Raw genomic sequence first — 22040 nt, forward strand, 5'->3', positions numbered from 1 at the left:
TAAAATAATATATAAAAAATTAAAACGTATAATTATCTATATTTTATCTATATAGAAAAAATATATTCAATGTATCTCAACACAATCTAATTATTTGTGAGATAAATGATAGATCTACTGATAGTATTCATCACAGGCACTGTAATTCTTAGATACGACTCTGGTATCAATGAACGCAGAGTGTTCACTGCTGCGGAAGGTCTCGCGGGAAGTCCCCCGAAGAATTATGATAACCGGGCCGATTGTGCTCGGTGAAGAACCCGTCGTCACGCGTGCCCACCACTGCGCGAAACGACCATACGCATTCGTTATTATGCGGCTACGACATAGGGATCAGAGTCGTGTCACGCCAATCGCCGTAACGTAAATAACTCTCTCGTATGTGTCTGCACGAACGCACTTTTTCTTTTCGTGCACTCGCTTCTAAAGAGGATATATTTCCTTTTAGTGACGAACGACAGAAGCAAGAAGAAACCCTTCAATAAATAGTATCTGATTAATAATTAATATATTACTTATATAATAAATCTGACAATTGTGCAACAATTGGATAATTGTTGTATTTGTCACGGAACAAATATCTGTCGAGTGGAATATTTTTTATCACGAAGTGACAATTCTCAAGTACCAATGACGATCTCTCGCATCGACGAACAACCGGATATGAAGAGAAAGGAACGGAACATTAAGAGCGATTCCATAAGACATTGTAAGCATTTTGACGAGGATGATGATATCAAACGATTCCACGGCGACGGACTCGTCGTCAGGATGCATTCAAATCACAGTGTATTGGAGATCGTAGGCGATGGCTGCTGCATCATTCTATCGAAGAATTCCGGTAGCGTTCACGTCATTGGTGACGGTTGTAAGCTACATGTAAATCATAATGTGGGCGATATTGAATATATTGGCGATGGCGGACGAGTCCTTCTTGGACCAGACTCTTCTAAAGAAAAAGTGAAATTCGTGGGCGATGGCGGAAAGGTGATCCTCTACTCGAGTCCTGAAACAGACCCAGAGAAGTCTACAAAGAAAAAGAGAAGGGAGACCTATGTACAAAACTGTACGTGTCCATATAAGGAAATTATTAACAAGGAATGCGAAGACGATCTTGGAGTATCGAACATGGACAATGTCTTGAATGATATGAAGGAGAGAAGCCAAGCGAAGTATGGGAAGCGCAACGAGGGAATACGGAAATCCTTGCGGCATCCAACCGTTACGAAGATCATCACGAAAATCCAAAGCGACGGTCAATGCATAACGAAACGCTTCGGCGATTCTTCGTTGATCATTAATTGCCGTGATCGTCCCGTGACGAAAAGTGTGTCGAGAACTTCGGGCACGAATATCGAGCTCAAATGATGTAATCGAAGTTTCTTAGGTGATGTAGAAATATCTCTTCTTAGAAAAATAAGCGATCAGCTGGTTACACGTAATTCCACGGACAACTCTTATTTCTTAACCAAGAATATTTTAATTTTATTGAACATTTTAAGGAAACTTTCTTATTGCAATAAAGTCGAGAATGGTGCATTTCGAAATTGATAGCTTGGAAGTACAAACTATTAATAGTTACTTAGATAGTCTACTATTAATTATTATTTCGATTTTACTGATATTATGTTTCTTGTCTATGTGATATTTTTTTATTTATTATTTTAGAAAAATATTTCTTGCATAAAACTGCAAAGTTTCCATGTCATTATCATGTAGAAATATATTCATCGTTTTGTGAAATAAATATTGATTGTGAAATAACATATTGAAAAGAATTACTTCTCATGCTGTTTCTTTTTAGAATTACAAACATCAAATTATTATTAGTACGAAAACTACGTTCAACATAAATATGAGAAATAGAGTTTTTAAATGACTGTTTCATGTTGGCTAATATGTTATTCACGCATATCAATTATTGCGTAAAAATCTATTTTCATTTCACTTTTTCTATCAATTATATTATAATTTTTACATAAAAAATTATTTATTTATAAATCTTTATTTTAAATTTTGAATATATTTTATTAATAAATCTATTAAACTTTTAATTATTATTACTCTGATTTCGAAACCCAATATAACTTTCAATCAATATTTCGATAATTTCTATATCAATAATTATAACAATAATTATAATTAGTAATAATTATTATTAGTATATAATATTAATTAAACAAAAATTATCATATCATATTGTTTATGTGCTAAGTTAAATCCATCTGCCTTCTAGTGTATCAGACTGAAACGATTTCAAAGATTCAAACAATAAATAAGAAACATAATAAATCTACTCACCCAAACACTAGCGAGTTTCATTTTATATACGAAATAAATGTAGGAAATAGCGATGAGAGACTAAATACAAAGTCGATTTATATTTAGACACGAATAAAGCTAACAACGCCGTTTCTTAAGAGCACAGTGTGTGATCGATAGATAGGATATCGGTTGTAAACTATTCCTGGCGATCATACGTAGCCTGTAACTAGAAAATTTCTCTGTCCGAAGATATGAATGTATAAAATTACGATACATTCAATCGGTTGGTAAATAAAAGATTGGTAAACAATCTTCTTCAATCGCATCTAAAAATATGACAAAGATCAATTAATTTAAATTTTCTATTTTTGAAAAAACAAAGTTCCAAAAGTTGCCCAATCAACTTTCTGTCGAAATAATAAATTCTGAACGCAGTTTATTAGTGCTTCCCTTATGTGAAATCTAAATCTGGGAATTAAGAAATTAGTATTTTGTTTGGTACCCCCTTAATGTAAATTGCAAGCGACTGGGTGCACTGGATACAGCGGTTACCAAGATATTTCAGTAAATGGACGGCGGTCACACATGGGGCGGCTGCTGCGAGAAAGATAATTCTATTTATGAACGACAGTAATCCTTAGTATTCATGAATATCACGGTACAAGAGATTAGTCCCGCGATTTACGAGAACTTCTTTTCTGAGATTTATAATGCCATTTTAATATTTACCTCTATAAAAATGCTCACTCATATTTTTAAACTTTCACAGACTTTTCCAAATAAAATAAAATTTCTTAGACTTTCTTTTAAATATAAATTCATTCTTTTATATATAAATTACTATTTTAATTTACACATCTTAAATATGCACAAAAAGCTACACTTTTTGTTGGCGATGTAATAAAAATGGAGGAATTAAGGAACGGTCGTAGAATGCAGGAAACACTAATGTAAGGTGATTGTCGGTAATTGACGTGTGCAATGTTACTGTTGTTCGCGTAGCATGTCAAAGAAATCATCGAAACATGGCTTGTGAAAGCAAAGAGAAGTGAGAGAAACATTCCATTCCTTCTTTCTTTCTCAAGAGACTCGATTTGGAGTCTCGAGTTCAGTCCAGTTCAGTCCCTGTTCCTTCTCTTTCTCTTTCTCGGGGTCCATGCCATGTGGATATATTTATCGTCTGTGTTCGCTAAAATCATTCCACGAAGCTCGCTTATGCGAACGAATCTTATCCAGTACATTCGCTACATGCTGCACGCGACTCGCTTCTTCGAACATTAGTATGTCAAACATCTAAGCAAGGTAGACTTGTTCTTTTCCTAGTAGTAGTAATTAAAGTAGATTTTAATAAATGTAATCTTTCTAAAATTGTCTTACTTTAATACTTTTGCAATGATGGACTTAAAATAAAAAAATATTCATACATACTAAGCGATGAAAGTTGTTTTTCGCGTAATGTACAGGATTAAAAAAGAAAGAGAAAATCTTAGAGTTCTTCGCGAGTTCCAGTTTATACATAATTACTGTAATAAAAAAAAACATGTAAAAACATATCAAATTACATTAAATTACCATATACGTGTCGTGGGGAGCGTATCGGCGGCAAAAGTACGTGAAAGTTTTTGAGGCCACTCGTTAACTGACCGAACTAATTATCGTAAGAGATCTTCGACACCGCGTATGGACTTGCGCTAATTAGCGAATTAATAGGCGAGCGGAAGCTCGCGAACGCATCACCGTAACAGTCTTAAAACATCTCACCCGCATGCGCTTTCCTCCGAGACTCACCTCAGATCATTCCGCGCGACCGCGGAGTTTTCTTCGTACGGATGCGAAAGTAAGATACAATTTCATCCTACATGTCGGGACATGACTTTTTTTTCAACCACTTACTGTAAAGCGAGAGCTTGTAGTTCTCTCACGTTGATCTCATCACGTTGCAGACGTTAGATATATATAGTCAGGATCATCCGACCACGTTACTTTACATCAATTATCCTATTCTACAATCACAAGAGAAGCCAGTATTCATAAGCTATAAGAAATTGAGTAATCACAGTTGAATATGAGAAAAATAATCGACTGTGATTGGTCAATTTCTTAAGGCTCACAGCTTGCAACCTTGTTGTAGAACAAGGTTGCTTTATGAGCTTTTTACAATAAGCCATTACCAAAACTTTAAATCTTAAACTGTAAGAAATTGACCAATCATAGTTGATTATTCTTCTCAAATTTGACTGTGATTGATCAATTTCTTAGAGTTTACAGCTTGCAACCCTGTTGTAGAACAAGCTTTATGAGCTTTTTACAATAAGTCATTACCAAAGCTTTAAATCTTAAACTGTAAGAAATATACATAAAAACTGACCAATCATGGCTGATTACTCTTCTCAAATTTGATTGTGATTGGTAAATTTCTTATGGTTTAAGATTTAAAATCTGGCTAATGGCTTATTGTAGAAAGCCCTTTCTTCCCATTTGACTTGCGTTCGCTTTGGTAAACGACTCTACGTCAGAGTGATAAATAAACTGGCAGCTTTCTAACTAAATTGCGTTCTCACAAGAGTGATGCATTTGAAAGATAACGAGATCGAGAGCTATTGTTTGACGATTAATTCTCCGCAGCGAGAGCAGGGTGGAAATTACAAGCAAACTTTCAGTGTTTTCTTTTGCATCAATCGACATGTAGTGACCATTGAAAATATTCGTCCCGCGCCGTCGCGCCAAGATGAATTACGTTAAAGACTAGACCGGTATTCGCAATTGATTTTTAAAACTATCTTAAGTACAATTTTAAGATTTTATGAACCAAGCTCAGAGAGCTGTAAACATTTTGAGACATTATTTAATGTCTGGTTTATGCTTCAGTCTTAATCTTAGAATTAGTCCTAATCTTAAGGACTTAATCTTAAGGACTTAAAGTTAAAAGATAGGAACTTTCTTGAGACTAAGATTAAGATTAAGACTGGGGAAACATAACGATCTTATATCAAGAATCTAATGATTCTTTGTTGCCAATTTTTAAGATTACGATTGAAGCATAAAGCAGCCATAAGACGATCTCGAAATAAGACTCGATAAGACTCGATAAGAACGGGCCTAGGAGTTGTACGCGAGGAACGAATCGAATCCATAATTTGTACAGTCCATTCTAGATACGACATTTTTTATATTTCTTTTGCAAATTGTAGACAAAAGCCACTTTCACTCCTGAAATTTTTATATAAATCAGAAGCAAGAAATGACGAAACAATGTACTGACTGCTCGAGATCGTCAAGCAAAAAAAAAAACAAGCAAGGCAAACACTTATGCGAAAAATACGTGTTTCCTTATTCTAAGAATATTCACACGTCATAATAATAATATTTGTTCGACTATCTGATCGTAAATGTGTGATTTAATCGTTTAAGTCACTATCCTTAATTTATCTCGTTAGTCCTACTTTGATAAACATATGTTTCCGAGTCTTTCTGCGATGCGATTCAGTTTAATGATTCGTTTTATTGTTTTATAAACATGATCTCTATGATGTGATATAACTATAAACACAGTCTATTTTTAACTACACTTTCTGCACTCGAAAGTCGAACGGATCTTTCCCCTTTTGGAGGAAAAGCTCTTCTTTCTCAAGCAAAAAAAAAAGGAAAAAGCAAGACACATCTGTAAGCAAACATCTGTAAGCAATTTGTTCTCGGCCACATACTAAGGATGAAAGAGAAAGCTGAGACCAATTCTGTGATTTATGAAAGCTTTCCTCAGATTTATACGAAAGATATTACTATGACACTTATTCTTCCTCTTTATCTCAAAAAAATAAGATCCTCAATTCTCAAGCATCGAACTAAGAAAAACCAAGTAACGGTAACATTAATATTACAATTTTCAACAGTCTAAACGTATGTATAACATGTTCTATGTAATTGTTATATTATTGAGTATGAAATTATAACAGTGATGTTGTTACTGTTGGTGTTTATTGGAGATCTGCCTTGCAGCAGCAAGTTGATATATACAGTAGCAAGTTGATATATGAAGTAGTTATTTTCAGTTCCTGTTTTAATATTTAAAAATATGAATCCCCAAGATTTCATCATATTATATTTCCACAATTGAGAGTTCAACATCAATAATCATTTTAAAAATATATTTAATATAAATTATACATATTTTTTTCTCTCTTATTTATTTTGAAATTTTGATCAATTATTTTATTTTCAATCAAAAACGAATAAAACTTTATCTTGAATACAATTAAAAATACAATAAAATGCAGCAACAATATAGAATGGAAATTATTTTCAATATCCTTTTCTTTCATGTTTAAAGACAGGAGTCCTCGGGATTCAACATAGCACAATACTCAGTTAGAGATTGAATATCAAGGATCATCTTTTAGATATAGAGATATATCGAAATGTAACGTGATTGAATGTCAAGGATTATGTAAATATAAACGGGGTCTCTCATCCATATTTTTCCGCGCTAATGCTCAGTGTGTCGTAATTTTTGCCAGACAGAAAATTTTCCGCAGAATGTCGTCCTCACTACTCGGAATGAGATTTTACTTACAAGTCTATGTCGATCAAACCTCATAATAGAAGGGTGGATCCGAGAGTAGGAGCGAGTCTAAACAATAATGATCGATAGGGAGGGAGGGGAGTAGGAAATGCTTACCTTGCCGGTGTGTACCGGGGCGACGATTATCCCGGATGAAACTGTGCAGTCGGACACAGAGTATCACGATTCCGGAAGACGCAGTCGATATCGAGAAGTCTCTTGTTATCTTGCTGTTCGTTAAAACCGTTCAACATAAATATAGAGACTGCGGAGGGCGAGAACGAGAACGGTCTCGCGCATCAACATCCGCAGTTTTCTCGGGAATCCCTTTTCCTCTTTCGATGCACGCCTCTCCCGGTTTTTTGTCGATTACGAATTGCAGGTATATGAGTCTCAAGGTTCACGGATCGCGGAGTAGCTTTGGAGTCGTCTCGTTGCCGTTAGCGAACGCTTCAGAACACTCCGAGACAATTTGAACTGATCCGAACGAGTGCACGACAAACGGCAGGATAACGGCGGGACACACCGTAGTGATGGCGGGCGGGAAGGGAGACCTCCAGCAACGAACAGCGACAACTGGCGAGAGGTGGCAACGGTCCTTGTGGTCCGATCGCTAAAGATATTCTCTGCAGATAACGGTATCGTATGAGAGAGGCATCTCGAAAAACTTTATGCCCACTATATTCTCTACCAATGTTTAATTTTACATTTCAATTCAATTAACTCTTCTCTTAATTCTAATCTTCATTCAACTTATCATCTTTTTTTTAATTCTTAGGGTTCCATCAATGTAAAATATTAACTTAATCTCGGATAAATTTACTCTTTATGTTTTTTAATTATGAGAATAAGAAAAAGTCAAAAAGATAAAGACTAAGTTAAAGCGAAAAATTAAAGTTAATCTTACATTGGTGGAACTGGACCTAAGAATTAAAAAAAAAGATGATAAATTGAATGAAGATTAAAGTTCTACTTGATAAAAATGGACACTAAACTCTAAGTTAAACTTCGAAGCAAAATTAAAAAAAAAAAGAGAGAAAAGAAGGAGTTTGAATGACATCGCTTATATTTCGTTGTGGAAAGATATAAAAAGATTTCATGAAATTGCTTTGTGACCAGATATTAATGTATTTAATTCATGAGATATATTAAAATTTATTTTTATTTATAAATTTAAAATAAAAACAATTCATTATTTATAACGATGATTTTTACTTGAAGTCTTTCATAGCAGGGGTCAGAGTCATCAAAAAAGTCTCCATCCGTTTTTTCTCGGTTTCTGTTGGCAATTTTGACCATAACTGTTCTAGCTTCTTTTCCTGATGTTTCTAAAAGAAATAGAGGAACGAAAATATTTTTCTTTCTTAACTAGGCACAAGTAAAATAGGTGAATGTTGCAAATCTTACTCTGATAAAGAGGAAACAATGTTTCAGAGTCGCTCCTATATACAGAATCTCCGTTTTGACTAGTCGCCCACCTACATCGTTTATCAGCGGGATAGCATGTAATGCATATTTATGAGGCCCATGCCTTAGTCTTATTATTGCTATTTTCGTTTGTACGTTACAGTATTTTGCTGCAGCAAAAAAACAAACTTGTATTTAGGCTTAATAGCCTACGAAAATAGATTAATAATAAAAAGGCTGGAATCTATAGTCCGTCCTTAATCTCAAGTAAAATTTCAGTATGTCCAAATTTATATGTTAAATAACAAAAAGTATAACTAAATCGTGTGGAAATATATCAAGAAAGAATTTTATTAAGATTTAGAGAGAGAGTTATGTAATTTTCCAATAGATTAAATATTATCATATCTCTCTCTAAAGTCTTTATAGAATTCTTTTTTGGATCGATATATTTCCACATTTAGTACGAGAATACTTTTTGTTATCATGTTTAAAATGCCGAAAAAATCGCGTATTGCAGGGCGCACGTGGGATCGAACCCGAATCTAATCAGATCACGAGTCAATCGCACTGAGCAGCGAACCACTCGGCGCCTCTATTATCTCTATTGATATATTCGTATTCATAGTTAAGCTTTATATTTAAGGCTTCCTTAAATTTATCTTTAAATACTCTATGAATTATTTCATTGATTGCTGAACATCTAAAGATAAATTTAAGGAAGCTTTAAGTACAAGGTCTATTATGAATACGGACTATGACTATGAATACGGACAATAGGTATTCATGGTCGATTCTTATTTCAAGATCGTCTTAAGATACTAATGCAGCCTTCTGATTGGTTTGTGACTTCTTAAGACCATACTTAAGACAGTCTTGAATATAAGATCCGACTATGATACCAGCCATAGTCTTTATATTTAACTTTTAAGGCTTCCTTAAATTTATCTTCAGATGCTCTACGAATTATTTCATTGACTAGACACTGAACATTTAAAGATAAATTTAAGGAAGCCTTTAGTACAAGGTCTGACTATAAATACATTAAAGGCATTAAGATGCTTATATGAATATGGCTCTCTGATTGGTTTCCTACAGTAGCTTAAGATTATCTTGAATCTTAAGCAACGTCTATGGATTTCCGTTCTAAAATTACAAATTTTTCTCTAATATTCAATTACCGTCGAAGCCGTCCTTTATCGCTGCAACTCCAACATCCCCATATAGTTGTTGCACCTTCAATTTAATTGCATTAGACACATGCGTATTCTTCCATGCCGCCTGCTTGTCATCACTATCGTTATGTGGCTTTATTGTAAAAACAACATATCTAAGCAAATATAATAACAGAAATGACAAGATACGATTATAAGCCAAATTAGAAACTTTACAATTTCAATAATAAATTCAACCATGAGTTTAACAAGTCACCTGTTTTTAAAGCGGACCATGTTTCAGGTTATCTCAATAACAGTACTGACAATCGCAAACGCAATTCCACTCCTAGTTTAACAGCCACCGGAATTCTGAAAGTCCATGCTGTTCCGTTAGTCCAAAGAAAAATTCAGAGTAACAAACGTTATTTTCACGGGAACGAAAATGAACACAAATTGTACGAAGCGAACGCAAATGCGAGTCCACTCCAGCGTCTCCAGCTACACGTGCGTCCGGTGCGTATTCAGGTACGGCTAGGTCTTATTGGTATCAAGCGCACGGCTTGGTACGATACACGTGCGTGCACGCGTGTATACAATAAGGGCTAATATGCAGCAGTTTTCGTACAACGATTGTGCAGGGCATTTTTCATATTCATCATGCATTGATCCGTGCCTCCTCGCCGGAGAACACATCGAGTGACATCGCGATGTCACGTTACATCACCGTGACGTCGATTAAAGTGATTGTCAATACTTTCACCAAGTATGTAACAACAGTTCCTTATTTAAATTATATTTAAATATGTAAGTATAACAGAGCGAAACGTGGCAGTCGTAAGTTGTAGAAGCGCGCGGTGATTGTAAGGTCAAGATAATAATTTAGGGAAAGATATTTCTACATGCCTCTGAATTTCATCAATCATTATGTTGCAAGCAATAGTTTTGCTTAATAATTTTGCTCCTGAGATATTCTGTTATTTGAAGTGTTAATTACACCATATGTTGTATACATTTTGCTAATTGCTGTTAAAAGCTATTCTGTAGCTGCCGATGAGCCACAAGAAGCAAGTAAATCATGTTTTATTTGTGTTCAATGCAGTATTTGTGTGTATATTGTTGGATTAAAGAAGTGTTAGCTGATAACACTTTATACTATTTGAAGTCTTTATACTCCATATCTGCTTCGTAATTAATGTTATCTCAGGGTCATGTCATCTTAAAAATATATGTCGATGATTAATACATACAGTATGATTGGTTGATGGTCGTTTTCTCCTTACAGTTCATGCCTAAACTGGATACGAAGCATTTAGTCGATTCTGTTCGACGCGAGATTGCAGATGCAATCTGTCCACAACTGTGACGAATATGGATTTCTTTGTAGGTGTGGATGTGGGGACAGGAAGTGTTCGAGCGGCTTTGGTTACTTCGAGTGGGAAGATAAAGAAGGTGGCTACATGCCCGCTCGAGATATTTCATCCTGCACCAAACTTTTATGAACAATCATCTGATAATATTTGGAGTGCCGTATGCCACGTTGTTAAGGTAAAATTAGATTTTTGCAACAGCACATATAGTTATACTATTTAATATTAGATTTGAGATTATAATTTTATTTCAGTCAGTTGTTGCTGATATCTCTGCAGAGGATGTTAAAGGAATTGGATTCGATGCTACTTGTTCAATGGTGGCTGTAGATGAAGCAGGTTTATCAATAACAGTTAGTCCTACAGGTACAAAGAAAGGACAAATGGCTATTTCTTTCTTATTTCAACTTTGTATCGAATTCACGTAATAGTGTACAATGTAATATTATTGTGATATATAAAAAATTAATGTATTAATTGTTCAGGACAAGAGAAACAAAATGTCATACTGTGGATGGATCATAGAGCACACGAGGAAGCTGACTTTATTAACTCTATAGGTCACGATGTATTGCAATATGTAGGCGGCAAAGTTTCTCTCGAAATGCAAACACCAAAGATGCTGTGGCTCAAAAAGAATTTGCCTGCGTCTTGGAATTCTGCCACGCTACTATTTGACCTACCAGACTTCTTAACGTGGAAAGCCACTGAATCGGAATCCCGGTATGAATCCTCAATGCTTAAATTCTTTCTTCTATTTTTAGTATGTGAAAAAGCAGAGAAGTTAAATCATTTCTTCATTTTTGTTTCAGATCATTGTGTTCGTTAGTGTGTAAGTGGAATTATAGCGCTAATCCTATTGGTAAGAACGGATGGGATGAGGATTTCTTTGAACAGCTCAATTTACGAGATCTGAAAAAAGATAATTGGAGAAAAATAGGTATATTAATAAATTATTCAAATTGTAAATTATTCAGTTAATTTCGATATTGTAAAACAAAAACCGTGTTTAGCAGAATGTTTATTTTGCAACTGTTGAAGATTTTGTTTGTTGAGATAGAATTTTTCTAGATTTAAAAGTATAATCCAATCAATTCAATTGGAAGAAAACTTCCAACAACTGTAAAATAAACATTTCTGTTAAAATCATGATGTTTTATTTTGAATATATAAGACACGAGAATTTTATGGTTGAATTTTTATTCTATCTTAATAAAAATTAATATTAATGTTAAGGGAACGATATAAGAGTACCTGGTGATGCGATTGAATCCGGATTGTCGACGAAAGCTGCGGCAGAATTGGGATTATTGAAAGGAACACCAGTTGGGACCTCGTTAATTGACGCACACGCCGGTGGTCTTGGAATGATTGGATGTTATGCGTCAGATGTGTCCTCGAATTTCTCCAACCGATTGGGTTCGCAAGATACTTACGATAAGCATTGCTCAGCCAAAAAGGAAAAGAATATAATATAAAGTATATTGTATTTTTAGCTTTAATATGCGGCACTTCAACTTGTCATATGATAGTGAATGAGAACAAGATATTTGTAAATGGCGTTTGGGGCCCGTACTATAGCGCGATGGTGCCCGGTTTCTGGCTCAATGAGGGAGGTCAAAGTGCTACCGGAAAGCTGCTTGATCATGTCATTGATACGCATCCTGCGACGCCGGGAATCTTGATGAGTTTGAGCGGCAATAAGTGAGTTCGTCGAAACGAGACTGTAAACGAATATGTACGAAAACGAATTTATTTTAGACATATTCAACAACATTTGTCCGAATTATTGCACGTTATGGCTGAGCAGAAGAATCTGCAGAACGTGTCGTATCTGACTAAGGATATACATGTGTGGCCGGATTTTCATGGTAATCGTTCGCCTCTCGCTGATCCAACATTGAAAGGAATGGTATTGAGACACATATTCTTTTTTTGAATCTTATATTGATATAAAAAGATATATATATATATATATATATATATATATATATAATTTTATATTATATATTATTTATTTATATCTTAGGTATCTGGATTATCTTTATCTGTGGATCAGGAAAATCTAGCGTTATTATACTTGGCAGCAGTACAGGCACTGACGGTATATTAAGAGCAAATTAAAAATAGTTCTAACTCATTAAAAGCTATAGTGCAAAAAGTTTTATCTAAATCGGTTTTCATTATTTCGTACATTCTATGTGAAAATACAAGAATATTTTTTTAAAACTAATATACTTAAAAATTAGACACTGAAATGATTTTTGTTAGATAAAATCATCTTATTCACAATAAGGTAATATATTTTCTAATTAACGTTATATTAATTTTCAGTATGGTACGAAGCATATAATTGAAGTTTTATCGGCGGCCGGCCACAATATCGAGAGTATACTAGTTTGTGGTGGACTCAGTCAAAATCCACTATTTATTCAAATACAAGCCGATGTGTTGGCATTACCAGTACTTTGCCCCGTGGAGCGAGAATCAGTTTTGGTAGGCGCGGCAATCCTTGGAGCATGTGCTACGAGAAAATATTCTATACATGAGACTATTCAGAGAATGGCGGGATCGGCAAACATAGTGAAACCAACGAGCGAATGTTACAAGTAAGTAAAAAAATGATTAATAAGATAGGAGAACAATTAAAAAAATATTGCATTTTTCTATAAAATTCTGGTGGAATACAAATTAACTTTAAAGAAAATTATTATATTATTATTTGATATTTATTTAAAAAAAATATATTTAAAAAAAATTTTTATATATTTCACATATCTTTTAATTATTTCAGATATCATTTTCGTAAATATCGCGTATTCAAGAAAATGGTTCAAGACCAGCAAGAATACAGGATATTAATGAGCGAAGAATTATAGCCTATTCTTCCGTCCCTTGTTTAAACAGATTAACAATAGACTGTGTTTAGTAAATCTTTTTATAATTGGGAGTTTGAATGAAGATATAATCTCCGAATATTCGATATTCAAGAAGAATCTCTGAGGCCTCGAGAAATGAATTTAATTTTCTAGAAAGTTTCGGATTGAGTTTTCTGCAAAGAAACAATATTTCGCTGAAAAATAAATCGGTATTGCATCTGAAATATCATTTGCTCTAGTAATAGATAAAAATAATTACTTACTGTGACATTAATGACGACAATGGCAGTAATAGTTGTGTGCGTAGTTTGCGATTTACTACGTCGTTTTACAATGGAATTATTAAGAATCTAGAATACTGATATTATTTATGATGTAATACTGATTTTTAATGTTTCAAAACGATGTTTTGCGGCGATGAATATTCCTTGCAGTCTAATTCATCTTGTGGTCTGAAAAAGACAATGCCCTTATTATTATATATTTTTATATTCATTTAATTTTGGATCTCTATATTTTGAACCTCTATTATAGTGCAAAAGTAGAAAAATATATGGGAATTTATATTGAAATATTCATTTATGTATAACTATTATTACACAGATTTTCTATCTGCATTATACTTTGTATTGTATGCTTAGATATTTCTCTTACAAATTATATTCTTTTAATAAATTCTTCTAAAAAAACAAGTTATGTTCATGATTTTCAAATCACAAATTAATATCATCTTCAGTGCCAAAGATGAAACATCAAAAGAAAAGAGATTGGGAATTTAATTGGGAATCAAGCGGTTTCTACGTAACGATAGCGTGCTATTTATAATAAAACGGCTACAAAAAGGCACGAATCTATTTATATAGCATCTATCAATGGGTCAATTGCGATTTTTAAACATTTTGCATAACATTTATGTACATATTTTGCTCTATTTGTCAAACAATCTGTATTCAAAACATATTTAAAACAATGTATGAAATACTTATATTAGGTTGACAGCCTCCTGTAGTACAATTTGAGCAAAAGCACTGTGCTTTTCACTATTACATCATCATTCGCACTGATCGTATCGCTAAATGTCTACTTTCATTTCTTACATACTAAATAAATATATAGTCCTCCGATTGTTGTCGAATTAAGTACATTACTTAATTGTTACTCTTTCTTACATACAAGTATTAACGTATATCTTGCGCTCTAATTTCTAGAATTTACGGAATAATTCGCTAACTTCCTATCTTCCTCGTTTGAATTAATTTTTCTTCGTGTTCGGATTTGTCATCTCATAATATACTAATGTCGTTAGCTTTATCTTATAAATGCTGACTTACAGAATATATCGTGAAATGCAGGAATTGGAGATAAGCATATTTAAGTATTTTAAAACAAAGTTAGAAATAAATCCATATCTTGAGAAACTGTCGAGCTCAGTAATGAAATATTATCATTATTTTTATCCCCGAATTTAACACGTTATACTCTGCATAATTAAATCTAATTTATGATTTAATTATGTCGGAAGTCTTTTATCCAGCTGTTCTATAAATACGCGTATCTTTGCTAATTGTATTGACTAGATTTTAATACTTAGAAACTAGCGAATGTTGCTATTTCTATACTTGTCCATCATTGTCATACTATACATTACGTGTTATTAAAAACAAATGCATATGAATTGTTAATAAAGGAATTAATATCGCGAAGCGATTATTCAGCATAGTATTAAAAAATTAAGAAATTTTACATATGCGAATTAAATATAAAATACAAATTTTTTAAACATAATTATAATAAAATTTATAAATTATTTTGCATATAAACCACGATCTAATATACGTGATATTATATGTGCAGATGAAAATGGATTAAATTTTCATTGTAAAGTAAAAAAGTTCATTTTAATTATATATTACTTAAAAATTAATTAAAATTATAAATTTGATGATACAATTAAAACAGCACAATTACAAAAATTTTAAGATATATTTCCTACAATATGGCCAACGCGAATAAATTTTTGTCTGATAATTTTTTTAATCACTTTACCCTTTCGTTGCATAATGGTTACCGCGTTCGTGGTTACATTTCGCTTAAATTTACCAAAGTACAAAGAGAGATATATTAATAATTGCACTATCGTGTTAACCTACTAGATTAAAAATGAAAAGTCAAAAAATAATAATAATGAAGAAAACCGATAAATGGTTTAATATTAGCATTCGGTTCAACCATATACGACAATATTAAATTAATTTTATTTTATTCGATAAAAAGAACTAATTTGACGTTGACCTAAAGAAATTTATTATATCTAAAATTTTCTTTTCATTTTCACATATTATTTTATTATATATGTGTTTCTATATATATAGTCATACAGATTTTATATTCTTTTCATTGTATATATATATATATAGAAGTATCTTTAATATGAATCTCAGATATAATCTCATTACTTTATAGTCTTATTATGATAATAAGAATTATAGGATAATTATATAGATATGTCGCGGTTCCTTTTCATAAACGAACTTCCGGACGGTACTGTGCGCTCATCATTTTAAAAGAATCATTCCTTTCTATTTCTTGGCAAATCTAATATTTACTAAACTACGAATCTAATTAATCTAACTATGTTACAAACAGAAAACATTGATTTCTATTAGAGAATTCTTATAGAGATTATTTAATGCTACATATATTTAAATTATATAACAAAAAGTTAGAAAAGATATATGTTCTAAATTTTGCAATTTAATTTTAGAAGATTAAAATCTTATGAAATTGATGACTACATTATTGGAAGCAAGATTTGGAAAAATACTTAGAAATTAATTCTAGTTACATTAAATTAAGAAAATTAGAAAAAATATGTTTTCTCACAATTTAATTTAAAAGTATTAAAATTAGATGAAATTAAAATTATTACATTATCGAAAGCAAGATTTTCGAAAAGTCTTAATTATTCAAACCCTAATATGCATTAATGGCGCGTTCTGATATGACTGCAATATGTATTCTTATCAGATTATCAGGATATTCAGGATAACAAATATCGTAACAAGTACTTGACGACAATTGACTCCGTTCCGCTTTTCCTGCTTACGATATGTATGTATGCGATACGCGTGGATTTTAGTACCAGCCGAAATCCATACCCGCCAATTGATAAAATCGTTGATTGAATGGGCGATAAAAATCTCGAAGACGCTGAACCGCCATGGGATCGATGTAGGGATGACTGCGACCTTTGTTTTTTCCTGAAAAATAACAATCAATTTATATCGAACATTACATATTTTTGCAATATTCTATTGTGAATCAAATAATACATTTCGTAAAAAGTTTCAAGATTGATTTTTAGCGAAGAAAAATTTTACTGTTAAAAATTAATGAGAAAGACCGATATATAGTTTCATTTCTGAAAAAATATCAAGTACTATACCATTTAAAATCAACAACGATCTTAAATCGTACTCTGTTTATAATTTCTGCGAAAATAGATTTTTAATGACAACAATTAAACCAATTACACTAATTAAAAGTAACATGACATTAATTTTCGCAGTCTCAACAATATAATTTTTACGTAACACCATATGTTATTACATTTATATTGTTGAGTGTGAAATTATAATTATATTTGATATTATGTTATTTTTAGTTGATGTCGAAATAATTGTTGCAGTGTGTGCATTCTGCTTCCCGACATAGAAATAATGATTTTTTGCTAAAGTATCTAAAAAACGTAGTTAAATAAGTTCTGAAAATAATCTTGTTGTATTAATTAAATTACGTATTAATCTCAAACATAATAAGCAATGCTGCAAAAAGTTTTGGGACATTCCAGTTTGAATGTCCTACATAATTATTTTAACGATCCAACAAAATTATTTTTAGATCTGTGTCTAATTAAATTTTTAAAAATTTCAGCAAAACCGTTCTTTCACATGGAGGAATTTATTTCATTTTCTATACGATCTGCAAGTTCTCTTTGAGACCGATTTTCAACTATCCTACCGAGACAGTGCGGCGTTGCGCGGTCCTCCGACTTGAGCAAGCAAGGGAAGCCCTTAGTAGCGTTGAAATAGAAATGTTTCTCGCATATCACCCGCTTGAGACCCAAAAAATCCTGCACCCGAGTGACCTCCGTCACCGGGTCGGCGATCAGACGTTCGCCGGATACGAATAAAAACTGCGACAGCGGGAAGTACTGTAACCATCGTTCCAGGTGTCGCACATAGACTCCAATCTTTAGAGGCATCCAGGAAGTATCTACGATCTTTGATCCATTAAGGAAGGCCAGGTCTTCGAAGCGTGGCATCTTGCGACGCTTACTCTTCACCTGTGTGTAATCGGAGATCGCCCGGGTCACGGGATCCCTCACCACAACGATCAGCTTCATCCCTGGATTCATGTGCTTCACCCTTTTCGGCACCTCGCTTGTCACGAAATACGATGGCGTCTTTTCCATGGTGATCTGACCGATCAGAGTTGGAGGCATTCTGCGTCTGATTATTATTAAGAATTGTTAGAAACATATTATATAATTAAAGACATTGGCAAGTATTCATAGTTGAATTTTATTTTTAAGACTTAAGATGTTATGAGCCAATCAAAGAGCTGTATTAGTATCTTAAACATTATTACTTAAGACGGTCTTAAGATAAAAGTTATACGAATTATGAATACCGCTCATTATTAGAAAAATTGTTAGAGACATTATAATATATTATAGAGAATATCTCCAATGAAAAAAGACAATGAGATGGAGGAATATCTCATGCAAAAGAACAAGTAAAAAATTCTTTAAAGAGATTAGTTTTGAATTTGAAACTATTACGTTTTATATACCAACATTTAAAAAATGAAATTATTAAATTATTCATTTAATTACAATTAATTACTTTTAAAATATTATATTCGATATCTTTATTTCAGTCTTTATCTTTATTTCAATAAAGATCTTTGTTTTTATTCGAAGAAATTGTTATTAATTGAATAGTAAAAGACAATTAGGAGAAACAGAATGGAATTATATATCTCGGAAATTTGCAATTACGAAACTTTTAAGTGGATGAGTGCTGTATTGCGTTTCAATCGTTGAAACGATTTGTCGCACGCACCTGTACCAACGAAATCCTTTAACGTAATGATGATCGAAGAAATGAACCTCGGAGCCAGCGGCACGAATTGCGGGATGTAATCTCAAGAACTCTAAAAGGGCTCTCGTTCCGCCTTTCTTCACGCCGATTATCAGAGCGGTCGGTAATTGCCGGCTTGGTAGCAGACCTTGTTGCTTAAGTGTCTGATACTCCGATATACCTCCCTCAAGCGTACCGCTCACGTTTCGAGGTAAAAGAGATTGCGATTTCTTCGAATCCGTCCGGCCATCCGGAGGCATGTCTTCGATCCTAGATCGATCAGAACTTTGATACAAGACAGACCTTGAGGGAACTCGCGTTTTCTGTAGTGTGATCTTCTGCGATATGTCAGTTAACACGTGCGAGTGATCAACGAAGAGCATCCACAGGTAGATGACCAATGCACACACGAGAATCGCGATCTTCCAGGAGCCTTTTCGCAATTCCATCTTCGCGATTTTACGAATCGTCGTACTTGGTCGGCTTCCTGGATGCCATTATATCGCCGCGTTGTTCGCCGTCTCCTTCATCGACACCAATACGCTCGCGCCGATACTCTTTGCGATGTCTGAAAGATTTTCCGATATCTTGTATATGCGCTATGTGTTACGATCAGACAGGAATAATCTTCGCTCGTGAATTATGCGCGGAAATGCAACTGGTGTATCCGACAGCGGGTGAAAAATCGAATACGATAGTATCTGTGTCGTCCGACGGACCGAGTGGTCCGATCTCTCTGCATTTTTAAATTTTGATATAAGGAGAATTGAGAAATACTACAAATAGAAGACAGCAAGGAAACTTACATTGAACAAAAATTTAGTACGATTATATTTCTCAATTATATCTAATTTGAAATTGATGAAGAAGAAATTTCTCATGAAGATTATAAAAAATTGTTTGTGTATTTCTTTATTACAGAATTAAAATAAAAAGATGCCAAGATAGTAATTTTTCCTTACAATAATTTAATACAACAAACATTATAAAGAGAAGATACACTGAGAAAAAGTTGTTGATTAAAAAAAATATTAGTTGATTTAACTAAATGTAGCGGATTGTCAAGCAAATATTTATTAATTCAAACAAGTAAAATGTTTTAAATTACAAAATTTTGTTGACATGACTCAGGTATACTTAACTTAAATATTTAAATACTTGAACTAAATATTCACTATGAACTAAACACATTTAGCAAGTTAACAACTTTTTTCTCAGTGTACATTCAACAAAAATTTATGATTATATTTCTCAATTATACATAATTAATGAAGAAGAAATCTTTCATGGAGATTAAAAATCGCTTATGTATTTTTTTAGAATTAAAATGAAAGGATGCTAAATGATAATATTGCCTTACAGGAATTTAATAATAGAAGATAGTGATTATTTATTTATTTTAAGTAATAAGATCACTGTTGTTTAGTATTTTTAATGCTAAAAATAAGTAATTTTTAGCGTAAAATGATCGGTATATTAAATTGAATTTCTATAAAAGTTGCAATATGAATATAATTGTAATAAAAAGATACTCTATTAATGAATAAAATTTAACATATTCTTATATTTTTCAAATTTCTGAAATGCCCATCAAAATATTTAAAAGCAATCAGACTTTCATAGACGGAAAATGTATTCCTCAAAAATTACATAATCTCGTACATGTAAAAAGATTTGAAATGCATAATGGATGCGTTTCATTTCTCGTGGTTGAAGTATACTCTTTCTATTTCCATAAAACACAAAGTAATTTTGCGTCAAAGTCAGTGTTGTTTTCATAATCGCTTTATGTTTGAAGGTGAGAAATAAAATGCAAAAGCGGATCTCTGCAATCCGCTTAACTCGAAAGCAGAATAAATTACAAGAAATGTTTGTCACCCCCGGGAATTTCCAAAACGACAGGACGTCCCGGGAATGTCCGGAAAGATCGGGCCACTCCGCTGGACAAACCGGATGACTAAATCCGAAGTCGAGTTACACTTACCCCGGAGTAGCGTGTCGCCGGTCGGAGACACGTTTACTTTCACCCCGTGCGCGTCCGTCATCGGCCAACGTGCGACTGGCGCAGCCGGTGGAGGGTTGCGGATGCGGACACACGGTCTCGCGCGCGGAAAGTGCACATTTAGCGCGTTATCAAACTGCACGGGCAGACCCGTAACTGGTCCGCGGTCCCCATTTCTGACCGGCGCCACTTCTGTCGTCATGCGTGTTACAATCGACGGAAAGTCGACGCGTCGCAACGTCCGTACGCGAGATATCACTCTTATCTCGCGAGATGAAAGGAAGTTGAGGAAAGGAATCAGCGTCTATATTGACTGCGAATCAACTGTAAGCTCGATTATAATCGTTACATTTGCTATCACTTTTCCTAAAACTCTGCGATGGATTTTTGGTTCCTCTCTTTTTTTTTTTCTAAAAATTATAATCCGAGAATTTTTTTTTACTTGTCCTGCTGAAACAGACAGATTGAAATTAATTCGCTGTAGGCACCGCGATTCTCTGCTACGGTTCTGACGACGGTGTTCGTAACAATCGATAACGCTCGGCCGGCTAGGAGAAGGGAGACCATCGCCCTATATAATGCGGTGTATAGGGATAAGATATATCTGCCGATGAACGATCAGGTTAATGAGAGTGACCTTCGATGGACCAATTCATCCCGTCATCGATACATCATTATCTGTAGTCGAAAGACGAATATTATGCTACATGCATATAAGGGGTGCCGAATATATGTATATGAGATGGAAACAAGAGAGTGATTTTGTATAATAATATTTTTCAGATTATTTTTGAATACTTTGAGGATATTAGTTTAAATTTTTTGATACGATTTTTATCTTAGAATGTTATCTTTTAATGTTGTTTTTTTGCGACTATTTAATTATTGTGTTATTTTTGCGCAAGAAATGCAACGCGTTACTGATCGTGCAAAGATTGTTTCGAAACTAATTACGTTTTTTCATGCTAGGGACTGAAAATGACAAAGAAAATTAATACACGATTATATACTTATAATTATATAATTATATTAAGTGACATATATAAATATATATACATACATATTATATGTATGTAATATAAAACAAACTATTAATTGCAATAGATTTATACATTACTGAATCACTTATAAGTCTATTGAGTGAAGCTTATTATCTTCGACAGCACAGACGCAGCGCTATTAAGTAATTTACCACAGGATTTTATAATCTTTTTTTATGTAACGTAATTATTCATATTATAGTCACAATTAGTTATTTCTC

At 33.3% G+C, this 22040-nt stretch overlaps 4 protein-coding genes across 4 annotated transcripts; 2 read left to right on the forward strand and 2 right to left on the reverse strand.

The window, feature by feature from the left end:
• Window positions 1-630: 630 nt before the first annotated feature.
• LOC105618371 lies at window positions 631-1368 on the forward strand. Its single transcript, XM_012199913.1, has one exon. It carries the CDS (start codon window positions 631-633, stop codon window positions 1366-1368), a length of 738 nt encoding a protein of 245 aa, XP_012055303.1.
• A 6666-nt stretch (window positions 1369-8034) lies between these two features.
• Window positions 8035-9681, reverse strand: LOC105618370. The gene is made up of 4 exons (XM_012199912.1): window positions 9662-9681; window positions 9412-9560; window positions 8231-8400; window positions 8035-8151 (listed from the first exon to the last, which is right to left on the reverse strand). Exons 1-4 carry the CDS (start codon window positions 9679-9681, stop codon window positions 8035-8037), a joined length of 456 nt encoding a protein of 151 aa, XP_012055302.1.
• A 1074-nt stretch (window positions 9682-10755) lies between these two features.
• LOC105618372 (FGGY carbohydrate kinase domain-containing protein) lies at window positions 10756-13633 on the forward strand. The gene is made up of 10 exons (XM_012199915.1): window positions 10756-10932; window positions 11009-11120; window positions 11240-11477; window positions 11567-11694; window positions 11991-12173; window positions 12251-12458; window positions 12516-12666; window positions 12784-12858; window positions 13089-13363; window positions 13549-13633. Exons 1-10 carry the CDS (start codon window positions 10756-10758, stop codon window positions 13631-13633), a joined length of 1632 nt encoding a protein of 543 aa, XP_012055305.1.
• A 3135-nt stretch (window positions 13634-16768) lies between these two features.
• LOC105618373 (heparan sulfate glucosamine 3-O-sulfotransferase 6) lies at window positions 16769-19226 on the reverse strand. Its single transcript, XM_012199916.1, has 3 exons — window positions 18760-19226; window positions 17654-18144; window positions 16769-16893 (listed from the first exon to the last, which is right to left on the reverse strand). The coding sequence occupies exons 1-3, from the start codon at window positions 19224-19226 to the stop codon at window positions 16769-16771; spliced, it is 1083 nt and encodes a 360-aa protein (XP_012055306.1).
• Window positions 19227-22040: the final 2814 nt, after the last annotated feature.

Source organism: Atta cephalotes, assembly GCF_000143395.1.
Source record: "Atta cephalotes unplaced genomic scaffold scaffold00016, whole genome shotgun sequence".
NCBI classification, from domain to species: Eukaryota; Metazoa; Arthropoda; class Insecta; order Hymenoptera; family Formicidae; genus Atta; species Atta cephalotes.